Here is a 19,394-nt window from a genome sequence, read left to right as displayed (position 1 = left end):
CAGCTAAATATATTTAAAGTGCATTTTAACAAAAGAATTGACATAATTTCTGAGGTTTTTGCAACCATGGGGTCTCCTAGGTCCAAAAATATTGCAATAAATTGTCACCTCCAGCATAACCTCATTTGTGTGTACATCCAAAAGCGTATATTTGCACGATTACACGTCGTTCTGTTCTTTCTGTGGTTGTGCTATTTCAACATTAATACTTAACAAATTCCGAAGTTAATCAGTACCCTTCTGTCCTCTCCCACACAGCATACAGACTTTAGAATGCTTTCATGCTGATAACTTCCACCCAATTAAATGCGGTATTGTCCAGTGCTGTAGTTCTAGCTCTTCCTACTGTAAATTAGACCGTATCATCATTTTATATTCTACACCCAGTGCTTTTTTTAGATTTGCCACGTATTTGCTAATTTCTTCGTTAATGATTCTTCCTTGTATCCCAGATCATCCATTCGGGATTGTGCAATTTCTCCCTGCTGTATATATCTTAAAATTTCCTTCAGGGAAGTCTGCTAGAGATAAATTCTGTTTGGGTAGTCTGAAAGTGTCTGTAATTTGCTCTCATCTTTGGAAGATATTTTCGCTGAATGTAGAATTTTACACTGACGGATAATTCCTCTTGGCACGTTGAAGACATTGGCTTGTGGTACCCATTTTTGCTGTTGAGGAATAGACCTTCTTTCTTACAGCAGGTTTCTTTGTAGGTGATTTGTCTTATTTTATAGCAGATTTTGAAGGTTTTTAAAATTTCCTTCCCTTTGGTGTTCTCTATGAGGTGTCTCTGAGTGGTGTTTTTTTTTTTTTAATTCATCCTGCTTGGGATTCATGGCTGTTTCTGGATTTGAGAATCTGTATCATTCAACATTTCTAAGAAATTGCCAGCCAGCGTCTTTTTGAGTATTGCTTCTTGCCCATTATTTCTTTTAGTTCCATCTAGAACGCAGATCATCTCCTCCAAGGTTTTCAATTTTGCTTCTGTTTTTAATTCCTTTGTCTCTGTAGGCTGCATCTGGTCAATTTCTCTGGATCTATCGTTAGTGTGTCTAATCTGTAGCTTAATTTTTCTATCGTATTTTTCTTTAAATTATTACTTTTTTATTTCTCAGCGTTGCTTTTGATTCTTTTTCAAAAGGATTGGTCATTCCCTATAGTCTATTGTTCTTTACTGATACATTCAATAATCTCATGTGTGTTTTTAACATATTAAATATAGCTATTTTATAATCTCTGAATATTTCAATATCCTTGAGGGTCTTATTCTGCTACCCATTATTTCTTTCGGTCTTTCCAACATATTGCTGGATTTCCTTATGCGAGACGTGATTTTATTTTATTTTTTTTACTATGAAATGTTTATTTTCCTGCAGATACTCTGCAAGCTCTGGATTGAGGACTCATTCCTCCACAGGGGATTTTGCATGTGTTTCTGCCGAGTATCCGGAGCCATTACCCAGCTAGATCCATTTAAAATCAAATACTCTGGTATTTTTCAAGCCACACTAATAGTGTGAATGTGGATCAAAGCCTTCGTGAGGGCCCCCTGGTTTATAAATAATCAGAGGGGAATTTTTTTCCCCATCCACTCAGAACCAAGGTAGAAGCAGGCAGGTTTCCTTGCTCTCTTCTGTACATCAGACTTCTGCTCACTTGTTTCTTCCTTACGCTTGAGAATGGAGCCCTTTGAAGGATCCCAGCTTACATGGGGTTTCCCTGTTAAACTTGTCCATACTGCGTAAAGCTGGTAAAGCAGTTTCCCGCATCTGCCAGGGTTTAGGAGAAACTCTCATGTCCAAAGCCTGCTTTGGTCCTTCCTTGTTTCCTGAGGTTCCAGCTTCTACTTGTTTGGGAATCTGAATATTGGCTCTTTTCATGCCTGCTCAGCAATGCATTTCAGAAGGCTTTCAGATATATTTGCCCAATATTTCAGTTGTTTCCACCTAAAGGTGAAAGTCTTTATATAATTAAAATGAGACCTAAATGAGTATGTATGTGCTTATATACATGCTTATCTTTGTATGTATATATAGCATTTCATTTACATATACTTAGTATACTTATTTCTAGATGCATCTGCTAATACCTTGAAATCTGATATACGCTTTAATTTTTTGTATTATTCTATAAAAATGATTGGCATGCCTTTTGTCACTTGTCTTCTTTAAGAAATATTTAGTGTGCAGGGGTGCCTGGGTGGCTCCATGGGTTAAAGCCTCTGCTTTCGGCTCAGGTCATGATCCCAGGGTCCTAGGATCGAGCCCCACATCAGGCTCTCTGCTCATCAAGGAGCCTGATTCCCCCTTCTCTCTGCCTGCTTCTGTGCTTATTTGTGATTTCTCTCTGTCAAATAAATAAATAAAATCTTTAAAAAAAGAAATACTTAGTGTGCAGTATTATAGATTAAATAAATGTAATCAGCTGTTACCATGTTTTAAAATTCCCCTTAGATTAGGTAGAACTGCAGAATTTTTCCAAACCGCTCAGACTATCAGGGTCACAGAAACCAGTGATGTCTAGGCCCAGTCGGTGTAACTGGGGAAAGTTACGTTTTAGAAATGTAACTTTTAGAAAATTGAGCCATTTTAAAGTTCGTAATAAATCACAATTTCAAGAAAACCTTTAAAAGTGATGAATCCCTTCATCAAAGACTCTCTTGGTGAAGAAAATGATTTGCCTTTTTTCAAAAGTCAGATTTCACATGAGAGGTTTTCTTCAAGTACTGGACACGTTGTTGCGATCAGTAAAGCTAAGCAGCAACACACACACCCCCACACACCCCCACACACCCCCTCCCCGAACCCCTGCCAACCCAGGCAGCCCTGCCCTGTCTCCCTAACCGGTGGCCCTTCTTCTTCCAGTACGTGCGAGTGTCCTTCGACACAAAACCTGATCTCCTTCTGCACCTGATGACCAAGGAATGGCAGCTGGAGCTTCCCAAGCTTCTCATCTCCGTGCACGGGGGCCTGCAGAACTTCGAACTTCAGCCAAAACTCAAGCAAGTCTTCGGGAAGGGGCTCATCAAAGCAGCCATGACCACCGGAGCGTGGATCTTCACAGGAGGGGTTAACACAGGTAACTGGAAGTGGGACAGGGAAGGGCAAGCTAAGGCCACAGGGGTGCTGTCACTAAGGCCATTTTCTCCTAAGGCTCAGTCTATGTGTGTCCCCCCATCTCATCTCTCATCCTGGCGGGTCCTTCATCCTCTGATTCTGCTTCTGTCCTCTGCGACCAGCCCGACAACCATCCAGGCAGTTCTCAACCACGAGGGATCACTTACACCTGGGAAACAGGTTGGGATATTTAATACTTGACTCCACAGAATTTGTAGACCTGACTAATGGAATTTCGCAGTGTCCTTTCAATACCTCAGGTTGCCAGATAAGTATCTGGTAATTTTTTTAAAGAATAACCTTTGCTCTAAATTGGAAGCTCGCGTCTGATCTTGAAGCGATTTTCAGCTAGGTGCAAATAGCTTTCGTTGTTGTAAAATGCCCGTTACATCTGGGACATAAATTGTGACAGCAAAGTCTGGAGTACTGTTTGTTTATTATTTAAAATAGTTTATTAAATCAGCTCTAAACCAATAGAAGACACATCACGCTCTGATTTCCCAATAATTTTTTTTTCTCCTGCCAGGTTTGTTTCTCTACCTTGTGGTGCAGGTAGGCTGTCAAATCAATTCTCAGAAGCCCGCTACAGTTAAGCGCTTACGTGAAGCACGTTATTAATGTGCAGCAGATAATAGAATGGATGCCTGTAAGTTGCTTTGCCGTATTTCCCCCAGCCTGAGCCGGAAGGGCCGATCGGAAATGCACAAGGAAGACTGAAGCAAGTTCATTTAAACTTGGTTCAAGGCTCTAAGTCTGGGCATCCCACCCGCGTTTGGAATTGGGGAAGATTCAGCATAACCCTGGGCTAACTAATTTTAAATAAGAGGTTATCTCAGTACTGTTTATTCATTTGTGTGCAATGTGGGAAATACTGCAGCAAGACCCGTGCTCGGAATTCTCCCCGATACCTAGAATTTGTGAATATCCAGCCTGTGACTCCACAGGCACGTTTCAGCGGGGAACGCTGCTCACGGCCCACGCTCATCATTGTTCTGTGTGTTCCTGACTCTCTCTGACCTGATCTGACAGTGACCTGCCCAGTCAGCCCTTTACTATTTACTTGGTAGTCATCAAATACCCACGGAGCAATCATCTCTCAGTGGCTGTTCAGCCTTTAGGCGCCAGTTTTCATTCCGTGTTGCGGCCTCATTCACACGTGATCATTCAACCTTTTGCCCTCCTGGCGTCCCTGCCCCTCACTGCAGACCCACTGCAAGGTTTCTGAAGGTTCAAAAGAATCTCTTCACAATCTTCTGTTTGTGGAAGCGCGGAACGTCTTTTATTACTTTTTTCTTTTATGAAATGCACCCAGTACCAAAAGAAGAAGTTATAGCGTGAATACCGTAAAGCAAATAGTTCATCTCTGCCTCACCCCAGGCTAGCGCTCAGTCCAGCACCCAAAGTGGGGTTCTAATGATGGCATCTCAGGTTAGGTAAGGGGCAATGGTAGGATTGTGGCTGACGGAGGGCAGGCCATGAGGATAAACTTGTCCTTGATAGGCCCTGAAAGGAGCTTTGCGTATAAATAGCGGGGGAAATGAACGCTGATATTCCCAGCTTAATTCTTGCATTTGCTTTTCCTTTGCTTTTCTTTTTTTTTCAACATTACTCTGTCTTAGAAGATCCCTAGATAAGTTCCCGAGTGAAATTGATATTTTTATTTATCAACACTGCCAGCATGGCTCAATATGGATTAATGCTATTTACACTCTTTTATTTGATTTTTTTTTTTTTTAAGTAGGGTCTTGGGGCACCTGGGTAGCTCAGTGGGTTGAGCCTCTGCCTTCGGTTCAGGTCATGATCTCAGGGTCCTGGGATCAAACCCTGCATCAGGCTCTCTGCTCAATAGGGAGGCTGCTTCCCCCTCTCTCTGCCTGCCTCTCTGCCTACTTGTGATCTCTGTCTGTCAAATAAATAAATAAATAAATAAAATCTTTAAAAAAAAAAAAAAGGAGGGTCTTTCTGTTTGCTCTTATGACTATTTCAGAATGGCGTGATTCACATGTGTCTCCTCTCCGGTTATTAAATTGCCTGGGGCATTCTGTGTGCTCTATCCGTTCCCTGCAGTGTTGGAGCCCTTACTCGGTTCTAGCACCTGAGACAGGTAAAGGTGAAGTAAGATGCTGACCCGCCCCAGCCTGCCCCACGGGGAGTTTTACCCTCACGTGTGATAGCGACTCTCCGAAGATACGCCAACTGCAGTCCTACTCAAAGGGAGAGAAAAATCAAATCCAACTCAGCTTTCCTGTAGGAGATGGCACTACATGTGAATTTTTCCTTGAGGAGTGGGTAGAATTGAGATAAGTGGACACAACTTTCCTTAGAGAATATAGTTTACATCTTCTATAAAAATGATGTGAGAAGGAGGTTAATAGATTAGAAATTGCATCTTCTTTCAATGCAGCTTATCTTTATTAAAATACAAGAGATAGGTTCCCTGCCATTTTATAAACTGGATTTTTTCACTTTTAACTATGGTGAGGAAGGCCATGGTGATAGAGAAGGCCATTATGAGAGAAGAGGAAAACAATTAGAATGATGAAGCTAAAAAGCTGTATTTTCAACATAAATTTTCCGAAGAATATGCCAAGGTTTTCTTTCGAAGTAGGGTCTCCACATGATGTATCAATAAATAGGAAGATGAAATCAAGGTTAACAAAATATGATCGAAGTAACTACTCTATTTGAATGACTCTATAGACACAAACTGTGGCATAGATTTCGTATAATATTCTGTATGGTGCTTTTTATAGGATATACTCATGGTATCAGTTCTCAGCCATGCTAATACCATTATACTTACAGTACAAGAAAAAGATTCCCTAAGTTTAAAGAATTGTATTTGTTTTGTTTTTTAAGACATCGGATGCTTTTAAATTGTTTTTTCCTTAGGCAAAAAAGAACTTAAAATCGAATGAGAAACCCATTGCTAGAGTTCATATAAAAGTCCCACAAATATATCTGACATTAGAGCCACAAATTTATGTTCTGTTCTGAACATTTGTGTAGAAATGTGTTAAAATTTTATATTCAATGCATTTAGCCTTGCAAGACACATTTATCACAATTTCCTTTAGAACAATAGAGAGTAATTGCTTTAAAAGAAAGAATAATTACTTCTTTTTCCTCTCAGGTGTTATTCGCCATGTCGGAGACGCCTTAAAGGACCATGCATCCAAGTCTCGAGGGAAGATATGTACCATAGGCATTGCCCCCTGGGGAATTGTGGAAAACCAGGAGGACCTGATTGGAAGAGATGTAAGTCCTAGAAACTGCCCCGGTCTGTAACTTCTCCTAGAGTGCCTATCGTAAGATAAAATTAGAACTCAGAATACACATTTTATAATACTCTTTTGGTCCCCACCTCCCAAAAAGAAATTCACCTGAGGAATAATTTATTGGAAGACCATGTATTTTCCAAAATCTACCTATATAAACTCCAACCTCAGTTCTTATGATCAGAAAGATCCTACGTAAGACTTACGAACTACCCTCTTGGTTTGAATCAAGCAGTGTCTTTCCTCACCCATCAAATCTTCTGAGTGCTATTGGCATGGTTCGGTTGAGATTAACTAACACCAGGTCACATCAAGCAACATGAGCTCATCGACTGCCACATTACATGGGGACCTTCACACCCAAGTCTCCAGCTTCCTTATTATTCGAGTGCCCTTCAGCTAGCTCAGGAAAGCTACAGGGGAAGATTCTTTTGGAATCTGATTCTTGCTGAATGCTTGGGTAAGGAGTAGGCACAGTTGGATTCTTGATTTCCCACTCAGAAACTCCTCAGAAACTTTTGACCAAAATCAGCAAGCGGCTGAACTGTTTCCTTCTCTCAGGTCCAGAGCAACACGTCAGTTTTTGCCAGAGAGAACTTATCTTATTTTTTCTGAGTCATCATTTTTCTTCTGTTTCTTCTAAGTCCTGCTTTTGTTTTGCTTTGTTTTGTTTTGTTTACCACCAACAGGTTATCCCCAACCTCCTTTGGAGGGTTTTCTCTCCTACAATCCACCAGACTTCTTCCCCTATATATAACCTATCAATTCCAGTTGATAGGAATTGTAGTTAAACTATATGTAATGGCCATACTTTATTCACTGCTTTTTTCCCCTGATAATTTTCATAATTAATTATTGGTCATTGCACCTCTACATAAGGTCAATACACTCTTCCCTTCCTGATCAAGACACTGTAGGGTGTAACAAATGTGCTCTATGGTTTTTCCAAGTTCCATGAGGTCTGTCTGAACCGAAAACTGAGAGCTTGAGAATTAACTGGTCTTAAATTGCTCCTTCTGTTGCATAGCAATATGGTGAAACCATCTTATTTTAATACAGCACAGCCTCTGCAGTTTTTAATACAAGGCAAAATTCTTTGAGTAAAAAGAGAAATCAAACATCATGAAATGCAATAAAACACTCTTTAAATCCTTCAGGACCTTTAAGTGGATAAGAAGCATCCTTATCAATGCTACACCTGTAGAAACACTAATTTATCTAGAAAACATGGGGTAAGAAATGAGATATTAATTTTATCAGTGTAATAGTCTCTTGACTAGAATTTTCTGGCTGTTTTATATCACACACAACTTGATTATCTCAAGCAGCAATTTCCAAAGTGATATGTAGGCAGAACTGACTGGAAAAACAAACATGGCTGATTTTTTCCTCTTTTTTTAGAGTATGTGGAATTAGTCTTGGATGAAATATACTTGGGTAAATGCTTTCCTCAGATTCCGAGCTGGCTTTGAAGTTGATGGTGAACTAGAATAAGTGCATTTTATTAGCAAATGACTTAATTATTTTTAAATGTTGTGATGATTCAGAGGTCGTTTTTAAATGTCCATGGCTTCAGGATCTCTATTGTAAACCTGAGTTACTATTATTTAGGGGTTTTTTTGGTGGTGGGGGTGAACCACTTTGGAACTTTCTTATTCAGATGAACTATGAATAAATGGAAGCTGATGATTTCATTATTCAAATAGAGTAATTAGACCTCAGTTGCCTAAACATTTGCAGACAATGCTGACCTACTGCCTTTCTGTGTCATTTTGTGTGTCTTAGAAATTCTGTGTGAGTGAAGACAGACAGAGCTTCTGCTACATTCACTTGTCTTGCTGAGTTGAAAGAATGGCCCCTGATTCCTCTTCCTCCAGTTTGAGCTCCTTTCCTCTGATTTCACCTACTCTTGCGCTTCTCCTTTTTATTCTTTATTTCTTTCTACCCATATTTCTTCCCAGTTTTATGCCAATAGGAACTTCCACAGGCCTATGCCCGTGGGTCATAGTCACATTGCCTGACTGCCCAATGAAAAAATTTAGTCCTGATCCCACTCACAGGGGCTAATAGAGGCAAACTGTGGCTCACGAAGGGCCAGGTGAACCTGCAGAGACCATCGAGGAAAGGACTGACATTGACAGATTATAAAAAGCACTGGAAAAACAGTTGCATTTTACTTTCTTGATAAATCTTTGACCGAGAGCTATTGAATTTTTCAACTCCTCTGGTTCAAGGCCCCATCCCCCACCAAACCCGGGAGTCGGAATGTGCGTAGGGTTTCCTGGCTCCCGTAGAGCAATAGAATTTGTTCTTCACATTCTAAATTACTTGGACGAAAAGTGCTGTTTTTTGGTTTACAGGATTTAGGGCATAGTTTGAGGGAAATTTGTGTATGTGTTCACTATTCTAATATTATAATTAAAAAGGAATGTGGTGCTACTGTGGAGGTCATAACATTACGTTGTCATAAAAGGAAATATTTGAATACAATATTAGTGGTCACTCTTGAGAGTCCGCCTAAAAATCATGGAAGTAGAAGTGTTATCTGGTAAACTTCTTAAGTAGTTACAGGAATTTTTATAACTAGCCTAATTTAGTGCCGTCTGTCCTTTTCCTTCCATTTTATATAGTCAAACTTACAGTAATAAGCATCAAGAAAATAAACCTGAAAGCATCAGACATGAGGTAGCAGAAGAAAAAAAAAACTAACGTATTATTAAAGATCTTTAGCACTTCAGAATTCTATCGGAATTCATTTATTTAAAAAAAAGTAGTTGTATTTTTGGTCTGTTCTATGGCTGTCTTCCAGAATAAGGTTGAAGCAGCACAAAATAAATGTCAAGGGAAATCGAAGAAACTTACATGAAATAAAAATATGAGGGTAAAAGAAAGGCTCCATTTCTTAGCCTAATATTTTATTACAGTAGATTTATTTCCAAGCTGATAGAATATAAAGATCCTTTTATTTCTGTGGGGATGACTCTCCAATGGGCACTTTCAGAAGCCGAACAATCAAATAGTTCTGTAGTTATTTTATCAGTAGAAGTGGTAGACACAGCAGTTACTATCCTTCCTAGCATGGACTATCCCTTTGGAATGGCACTATAAATGCAAAGACTAGTCCTACACATAACAAAGAAGAGTTAACTTTCCCTTGGGTCTGCTTCTAGATATTCTGAAGCACCTACCTCCTTTCCAGTCTTATCTCTTAGCCAGACTTCAGCTGAGATTTCAAAAATATTGGGCATGTATCTTTGGCTTCTCAGAGCTCAACTTACTGATGAAGACAGACTGGGCGTGATGAAATTCAGGCTACAGGGAAAATTAATGTTATAGAAAAAAATGAAACGATACCTCTTACCTAGTTGACAGCTTTACCACAATTTTATCTCCATGTACATTCCCAAGCTTGATCCTACTTTAGTAACTATAATGAAAGCATTTTTTAATCAAGCATCAAAATACAAAACTGCATTCTTATGTAGCAACTCAAGATGGGAGGTGGATGCTGAAGCTTCATGTTGGATATAGGGACAAAGAAGAACGGAATGAGAACAGGCTTTTCTGTAACCCCTTTGAGAGATGCATGGTCTACCCAAATGAGTAATGAACTAGCCGTGGTTCTTTAAATTTAAATCTCTTCTACTCTGTTTCATCAGACCTTCAATTACTAGATCAAAACAAAAAATTTGATGAGAAATAATGTTATGATTACTGAGATGGTAATAACTTTTGCTCTACCATGAAACGTGAAAATAAATATTGTTCAGCTGTCTAGTTTTTCTACTCCTCTGTGATTTCTCCATATGATTCCTACTGCCCCATTCCGTTATTACAACCCATGATCTACTCTTCAGTCAAACTGATCTCAAGGCTTGGTTCCACCAAGATGTCTTCCATGACTAACTTCACCCATAATGTCGTATCCCTGATTATAATTCTTCTAACAATGATCCTCTCCGCCCATTTAGGTAGAAGTTCCTCAAAAGTAGAGAAGAACTTGTTGTCTTTGTTTTTTGCCAACCACTAATACACTACTTTGCACGGACAGGAGGTACTGACATGTGACTTAAAACTCTGTAAGAGTTGATTCCTTCATTTCTAAGTGAACTATAAAAATCCTTGCTCTATCTTTATATGACTTGTATGAGCATAATCATAGTAGTAGTAATTACACTTTATTGAGCTCCTAGTTGAGGAAGCTCCCTGTGATTGCATGTATTAGCATTATGAGGTATGTATTATTATGTAAGGAAACTAAATAAGGGCTAGAACCAAGGTGCACTATCTCCAAAGCTCAAACACTTATCTAGTAGCATGTCAGGTAATACAGAAGAAAATATTTAAGGATGTTTTTATTGTTAGTTGAGATACTGGCAAATACCTAATGCCTATAAATAGAACTAAGAAAATAAGACTATGAGAATGACCAGTCCCTTTTCTTTGTCCCTAGGGATTCTTGATCTGGATAGATGATGAAAGTATCCCCATTGTAAAGTCAGGAAAGAACTTCCATTGAATTACAATTTTTACAGACTCATTGTAGCCTTCTATTTCCCTACTTTGGAAAACAGTTTGACCAGAATTATTTCAGGTAATTGAGCAGTTCCTGAAACCTTTATAATTTGTCTTTTCCCAAATCTAGACTAACAAAATACATGCCAGATTAAAAATCCAGACATGATCATAAGAAAAAACACTTTTCATTTTCACTTGAGGATGAAAATTGTATTTGGGAAGCTTTCCAACCCATGAGCTTATGTGGTTATTAAATTATCATGACAGTCAGTAATATCTTACATTTTCCCCTAAACCGTAGATTTATGCTCAGAATTTTATAACCTTTAAGAGTTCTTATATTTAATTGGAAAGTATTCTTTCAATGCCATCTTTATATTTCAAGCCATGAAAAAATCAAGCTTAATAACACACCTGATTGATAATTCTCATATCATTATCAACTCAGTGTATTTGTCACCTATTTCTAAAGCAGGCCAAATATGACTTCATACTGTAAGCTCCGGAAACTTCCCTGTAACGGTTCTCACATGGACTTTATTGGACTTCCATGTCTCAGTGATATAAGATGTTTCCAGAGGATGTGAGAGGAGAAGTTCGAAGATAAGGAGACTCACCCAAGTCTCTAACAGTCATACAAGAGCCAACTCTAGCTAACCCTAGACCACATTCCAATCCTGGGATGCATTCAGTGATGTAGGGAATGCAGTTTCAGTGAACATAATATTGAGTTTGGATTTGGATATGTTGATTTCAAAGTTGCTTTGAGAGGTCTGTATCAAAAGTGTCCAGCAGGACAGTAAGTTTTTGAGGTAGAGTCTCAGGAGTAAGATCTGGCTATATATTCAGACTCGAGGGACCTTTGCATATAGATGACAATGAAAGTCATTGTGGTGGATGGGATCACCAAGGGAATGTGTGTGGAGTGAGGGACAGGAGGGTCTACACCTGGATCCTGATGGTATCCAATATTTAATGGTTAAGCAGAGGAAAAACAGCCTGCAAAGAAGACCAGAAAAGGGCCAAGAGGTAGAAAAAAATCAGAGAGTTTTGTGGAAACCAAGGGAACAGTGTCCTTCAGAAGGATGGGGTGAAGGGCAGTGCCCAGTACAACAAAGAGACAGAGGAGGAGGAGGACTTGGAAGCATTTGTTCTGTTTCTCAAGACAGATATTGTTGGCATCACTAGTCAGAACAGTCTCAGAATGATGAAGGGGCAGGTCACAAGGGGTTGAAGAGGGAGAAGTGAAAAAGTAGAGATGCCAGTAGAAACCAGCCTCTTAGAAGTTTGGCTGTAATAAGAAGTGAGTAGCTGAAGGGGGCCATAATTCGGGGGATTTTTCTTCAAGAAGGGAGGGACTTGAGTCTGTTTATGTGTTGATGTTAGGGGAGAAAATAGGGATAGGGAGAATAGAATTGATGAAATAAATCCTAGGGTGGCCCTGAGGAGATGGGGTCCAGATCTAGATCTAGAGGGGAGAGGAACCATCTGTATCCTTACAACTGAAGGAGAAGAGGAAAGAGTATGTATGCAGAGGATTGATGGCAGGATATTGAAGTTTCAGCCTGGAGGTTTTATCATTTGTTACCAAAATAATAATAATAAATAACAACACCAATAATCATAATGGCACCACTTTCATTGAGCTTAGTGCATCTCAGCACACATCGCAAGTGGTCCCTTAACTCCTGCAATGGCATTCAGAAGTTGTTTTTGGTATCTCTGTCATCCTCCCATGTCTCTGATGATAAAATTAAACACAAAAAGATTAAGTAACTTGCCCAGTGTTACATGACTAATAAGTCATATGGCTGGGATTTCAGCCTACACCGTCCAGCTCCCAAGACCACATCCTTACCTATGATGTGATATGACTTCTCCATAATCATAGCAGCGATCATTTATCTGAGTTCATACGTGCATTAGGCTGTGCATTTTATATCTCATCTAATATTTACAGTACTCTAATTATTATTAATCAATTATTAATTGACATATGGAGATGCTGAATCACAGAGGACAACCTGCTTTGGTTCACCCGACTGGCAGGTGTGTAGGTGTAGGTACAGGAGTCAGACCATCTGCCCACTGAGGAGGCTGGGGTGAGGCGTCAGACGTGTTCAGTGAGAGAGTGGAAGATGGCGGCCATAGCCCCAGCGGAGAACAGGAGCCAGAGCTGACTGGAGCCCAGGGAGATGGCAGGGAAGCACTAGAGGGCACAAAATTACGATGCACCAGCGAATCCAGAACAGAGGGGAGAGAACACATTCTGAAGCTTCAATATAGCAATAATACGCTATTGTGTTGTCTACTGCTGTGTAACAAATTACCCCAAAATTTAATGGCTTGACACAACAATGATTGTGTCACGGTTCCTGTGGGTCAGAAATTTATTAGTAGCTCATCTGTGTGGTTCTGGCTTGGATCTCTCTTAAGGTCACAGTCAAGATATCAGTTGGGGCTGCGTCATCTAAAGGATCGAATGGGGATACAGTACCTTCTTCTAAGATGACTCACTCACATGGCTGTGGGTAGGAGTCCCTCCCCATGTGGACGTCTCCAGAAGGCTGCTTTATTATGGCAGCTGGCTTCCCCCAGAGTAAGTGATCCAAGAGAGCTAAAAGGAACCCTTTCATGACCTAGTTTTTTGCAAGTCGACACACCATCACTTCTGTTTTATTCTATTTCTTCAAAGTGAGTCACTGACAACTGCAGACTGGATGGGAAGATTTTCAAAGAATTTTTTAACATATTTTAAAACCACCCCACTGACACATGGTGATTTCTTAAGCAAGTAACCTGTTTTAGAACTTAAGGACCTTTTTCCCCCACTCTAAGTAGGCCCTTAACCTGGACGGTCCATGGTTTCCCTCAGGACAGAGCGAAGGGAGGTGGGCCAGAAATGAGGACGATGTAACCCCCTGCAAGCCTATGATTTGAGGGACACATTTTCAGAATGCTGCAGAAAGACAAAATTGTTCCACCTGTGGATTTTAGCAGTGGATTTTAGGCACCTGGGCACTCTCTGGGACGGATGTCTGGGTTTTACTGGTTTCTTGCTTGGATTGCTGGGCAGAAAGGCAGCATCTGGGTTTCATATGACCCTACTTTATACCTAGACTTGCAGCCGAGCTGGCTGAATGGGTACTAACCAGCCCAGTATCCCTGCTAACACAGACCTCGCTAGGCTTATGAGGACACATGGTGTCTTTCTCTATTTGGTTTTCATCTCCTCCTCTCAGTCCCTATGTTCCTCGTTCTCAGACAGAGAGTGCTGCCCAGGTCTCGGCATTATCCCCTCATCTCTCCCAGAAATGCAGGCCTGATCTTACAAGAACCTTTTCCGTCCCTTTTGTGTCTCTTTCTGCAAAGCACAAACCCCATCTTGCCGCCCACTGCCGCCTCTCCTGACTTCTGCATACTCTACAGTTCTAGATGACTCATCTGGAAATAATCTGATCGGCCGTCACAAGGATTTCAGTGCTCAACTGAGCCACTGGCAAAGATGTCCAGCAGCAACACCAACCATAATATCCTTTATAAATTTAAAATCAGGCTGGCTCCTCCATCTTCCCTCTAAATGGCTCCTGGCCTGTACAGGAATTTAAGATCTATGTCTGTGTAGATTTAGAGGAAAGAGTGTTTGTGGGACACGTTTGTCCAAAAGACTTCACTTCTCTGAGCATCTATAGTTTTGCCTATATGGTAAGCACAGAATGGATTAATCCATGGGAAAGTTTTATCATAGTGCCTGGCATAGAATAAGTGATCAGTAAATCCTCACTTTCTTCCTGCCTAAATTAAAATCATAGTGCTGTTATGAGGGAACAAATGCTTCGGTATCCTGCCTGCCTGTTATTTACCATGAGCATGTTGATACGTACCTCACTGGGTCATAAATTCAGGGATTGCCAAAGGCTGCAATGGGTGACTCAAGAACCCAGTTGAGCTCAATTCAATTCTGCTCAGGAAAGGAGTTTCAGATGAGCCAACTGCCCTTGCATGGTAGAAAGCACTAGAAAGGGGAAGGAGACCCCAGGACAGGAGTGACCCACCTCTGTGTCCTTTTTCTGTGCTACCTTGGAAGAAGCAAATGTACTTTTCAACACAGGCTGTTCAGACTCAATCTTAGAGGTAGAAAGCCCTTAGAAACTACAGACAAGTAGTTTCAATGTAATTTGAACATTCAGTGAAAGACATTACCTAGGTGCAAAGTTGTATGTCTCCTCAAGCCAGCATAGTACTTACCAAGAACATTTCCTCAAGGCATTCTTAATGTATGAATAGAGGAAGAAAAGAATGAGTTGAAAGACTTGCCCAAAGTCACAAATGAGTAGCTGGAGGAACTAGAATGCCCCCCCCATCTCCTGACTGTCCACTAAGTACTCCTGAATGAGACCAGAACATGTGTGAAAGTAGCTAGAAAAACTCAAGCAGGTATCTTAGATCAGCTCCCAAATGATCCACTGAAGTACCCCTGTGGGTAAGAAATGTATCAAACTGACACCAGCTCATAAAAAATGTTCAGATTTTCCATGGTGTCTCTGGATCGTCCCCTCCCGGCAACAATAATGACCCTAAAAATACATCAAGAGCTTTCACCTTCATTAATTTCTCTCTTTTTTTAAAAGATTTTTATTTATTTATTTTAGAGAGAGAGTGGGTGGGGGGCAGAGGGAGAGGGAGAGAAGCAGACTCCCTACTGATTGCAGAGCCCAACTTGGGGCTTGATCCCCCAACCCCTGAGATCATGACCTGAGCCAAAACCAAGAGTCAACTGCTTACCTGACAGATCCATCCAGGTGCCCCCACCTTCATTAGTTTTTTAAACATTAATTTCAACTTCATTACCTCTTTGTTTCAGAGTCAAGATATACAGAGGCCTTGGAACCAGGATTTTACCAGTCAGCCAGTACAAAGTGGTGTAGATGTATTAAAGAGTGCAGAATTCTTCCATCTCGCCTTGAGGGACAAGAAAGGGGCAAAAATGTTATTACTTAGAGGTATACTAGCCCATGATACCCAAAGAGTACAAAGTATCTAAAATCCACTTCTAAGCAAATTTCCCATCTAGGTATATATAATTCTGTATGTACCAATAATGAAGGCCTTTCAGATGCCATTCAGCCTTCATCAACCCAGATTCCACATCTGAAATATGAACACGGAAAATGATTTGAGTGATTCTCTTCTTAATTCCCTCAAAGATAGTACATAAGCTGGACCATCTTTTATTCTTAGGGGAGTCATCCATTATGTATGGCATTAGGATTTGATGCTCTCAGAAAACAGTGACTGAGAGATGTGTTAGAGCCATCTAACATGTCTACAAGTCCAGAACGTGTCACACTTGTTCTTGCCGTGGGCTCACGTGCACACACACACACACACACACGCACACACACACTTCCAAAAAAGCGCTTTTTTATGAGCTCTTAACAATGCAAGTAGATGCATTACCTCCAAAATTTGTCAGAGGGAAGAATTCATTTGTATTCATGTGACACAAAGGCATGACTTTTTTTTTCCGATTTGAGAAGCAACAGGAAGATCAGCAAGTCTTTTGTAGATATGCAAATTGTAACTCAAACAAGAATAGACCGCTGGTATGTTTGTTATGAAGAATATTAAGAGGATTTTGTAGGCAAGTAGACCAACACGCATTCCTCTTGAAGCACTCGGGGAGCTCTTTCCAACTTTGTAGCTAATCCACCAATAATTCCAGAGCCTCGCCTTCTTAAATGGCCTGAGAGAAGGTGACGGAGTAAAAACACGCCACGTGGTGTGTTTTGCCAACTGATTGCTATTTTTTTTTTCTTTACTTAAAAAGATTGATTCAGGTCTCTTGTGGAAAACAAAAGTCTGTGATTTGTCTGTCATCATATCATTTTGATCACTAGCTTGCAGTGGGAAAATCACTTTGTAGTTGGTAGAATAAAGCCAAGCCCGAGAAGGAATTCCCATTTATAGATTGCCTGCTAGGAACCAGGCAAAGTGCCCGGTACTTTGCACCTATAATCTCATCTAACCCGCGAAGTTAAGTGGTGTTCTCACTTCCCTTTTACAGATGAAAAATGTGAGCCTCAGATTTATACAGCAGCTGGCAGAACTCATGGGATTCAGACAGATTTCCATGGCTTGTATGACCAGGATTCTCAAGGATATGGCAGAAATCTTCCTCCAATGATGATAGCAAAATAAATTAGGGCATTTTACTTACTTTCCAGTTGTATATCCCCTATTACACAGCAGACAAAATCTCTGCCAAAATATGACCACCTTTAACTTACCTTCATATGAGATCAAACAAAACGGGGAGCAGTAAGATGAAGAAATTAAAATTCATGTGTGCTACTGTAAACTTGACTTGCCATGACTGATTCAAAGGAACAGTATTTCCAAAGAGCTGGTATACCATGTTTCACAAGAAAAGAAGTTCCAAACTCAGAAGACTGATGCCCCACTGTCCTTAGAATCCTGTGGGTGAGGAAACATAGAGAATTTAGTTAGATGATTTAATACAGTTCTGTTATTCTCAGATTGTGGTAAGTATGTCAGTTGGCCCAGAATTATTTTCACAACCTTCTTCATTTGAAAATTTTGTGTTCACTGATGGTCTTTAACTCTGTTCCCAGGAATTAAAAAGTGTGTTTTCATGTCTCAGCTAGAACAAGTGTCTGGGATTCACTATCACACACTGTTTAACCTCTAGAAAATCCACTGTCCCCTGCCTCTCAAAGAAATAATTTGGGTCTTCCTCCTCCTTGGCATGGAGACTTGGGGACCTGCTCAGAAAATAGTGAAGAGTAACTAAAGCATTTTCTTTTGTCCAAAAGCACAATGCAGAGGCTCTTAAAGGATAGGAGAAAGTCCTTCTGCTAAGCCTCTTTTCTTTCAGCAAGGCATTAATATTTATTAACTTGCACTTTGCTATAGAATGAATGTTTTATAATCAAAAATGAGTAACAACAAAATGAGAATTTCAGCCACAGGCGACCCACTCTTCCAGTGATAAAGAACTCAGGATGGAGTTAGCAAACCGCTGTCTCTGTATTTTGGAGGACTCTCGTGCACTCATCTAGACAAAGCAGTAATTGAATACCGCTCCATTACTGGAAAATATCCAATCCATTACTGGAAACAATAATCGGAAAGTTACGAGCTTCCTTTATCACTAAGAGTCAACTAAAATGAGGCTATGAATTAATGTTGTATTAATGCTACATTAACAAATAAGACATACATGAAAAAGGAATGAAGGCTATTTCATAGGCTCAAAATTACACATTTTAAATTTAAATTAGATCAACTCCCAAGCAATTCAGAAAAGAGAGGGTCCTTTTTTTTTTAAATTTTAAACAAAAACATGCCTGTCTCAATTTTTCCTGTTCATTCATTCACTATGTATTGAGTAGATTCTGTGTGCCAGTCACATAGAAATGGATTTTGAAATCAGAATCAAGATCTAAAAAAAAAAAAATGACTTTTATGAGATCTCTACTATTAAAGGCTGCCCTTACTAAATCACTTTGTAATTTCTTTAGCAAACTATTCAATCTTACTACAGCTTTTCATGAGTGAGTTATTACATACTGAAAATGAATGAGAGCGTCTCAACTCCATAATGAATGTACACATCACACAAAGGCACGGAAATAAAAACCCAGTAGCATGTATTTCTGTCCTGTCAATTCTGATGATTCAGTATAAGGATAACCATACCAGGCCTTGTAACAATGAGCTTGTTGAGCTTTCCTTTTCATGGTCTTGAGTGGAGTCTCTACCTAAATATTTTAGGAGTAGATTTCCAAAGCATTATCTTGTTTCCATCATGTCTAAGCAGTGTGGGCAGGGGAACAAGCACAGATTTTGGAATGAGACCCAGATGTCAGTTCTGGTTTGTGCATAAGAAACTCTTGAAAAACCCATTTTACCTCCAGTGCCATTTCTCCATCTATGAGATAAACATGAGAGCACCCTCTTTGCAGGATTGTTGCAAAGAATATAGGTAATGTCTATAAAGCAACTAGAACTAGCAACCCAAACTCACAATAGATTTTGCTTTTCTTTTGATATAAAAAACTGAAAGACTTACTCTGTTTGGGATAGTATAATTCACCATGAAATGAAAATAACACAATAACAAACAAAGACAGAGATGAATATTTTGATTCACGCTCATTTCATGAGACACGTATTTGACATTCAGTATTTCCACTTAAATAAGGTGTCTAATAAGAACAAGGTTGATTTTTCGAATTAACAGACCTTCAGATGACTGAATGGGCTTGACTGAAAAGATCTGCCTGGCCCCCACTCCCAACCCAACCCTACTCCAGAACCATGATGGCTCTGCTGTGCCAGTTGGAGTAAGGACATCATGGAGAAGAGAAAGAAAAAACAAAATGAGTAAACGTTAAAATTACTTGGGGTTTGTCAGCAGATGAAAGATCGACCTCACAATGACACAATCCTTCACATG

General features: G+C 39.9%; 1 protein-coding gene across 6 annotated transcripts in view; it reads left to right on the top strand.

The window, feature by feature from the left end:
* Positions 1-19,394, top strand: part of LOC111153534 (transient receptor potential cation channel subfamily M member 3) — a 486,919-nt gene that overhangs the window by 251,532 nt on the left and 215,993 nt on the right. For all 6 annotated transcript variants that reach the window (XM_022512597.1, XM_022512596.1, XM_022512594.1 and 3 more), the window contains exons 4-5: positions 2,865-3,078; positions 6,250-6,374. In XM_022512597.1, the coding sequence (XP_022368305.1) occupies positions 2,865-3,078; positions 6,250-6,374 (339 nt within the window). The remainder of the gene's footprint in view (positions 1-2,864; positions 3,079-6,249; positions 6,375-19,394) is intronic.

The sequence above is a fragment of the Enhydra lutris genome, unplaced genomic scaffold (assembly GCF_002288905.1).
Source record: "Enhydra lutris kenyoni isolate GAN:26980312 unplaced genomic scaffold, ASM228890v2 scaffoldscaffold33, whole genome shotgun sequence".
Lineage (NCBI taxonomy): Eukaryota > Metazoa > Chordata > Mammalia > Carnivora > Mustelidae > Enhydra > Enhydra lutris.
This window is presented reverse-complemented; position numbering and strand designations above follow the sequence as displayed.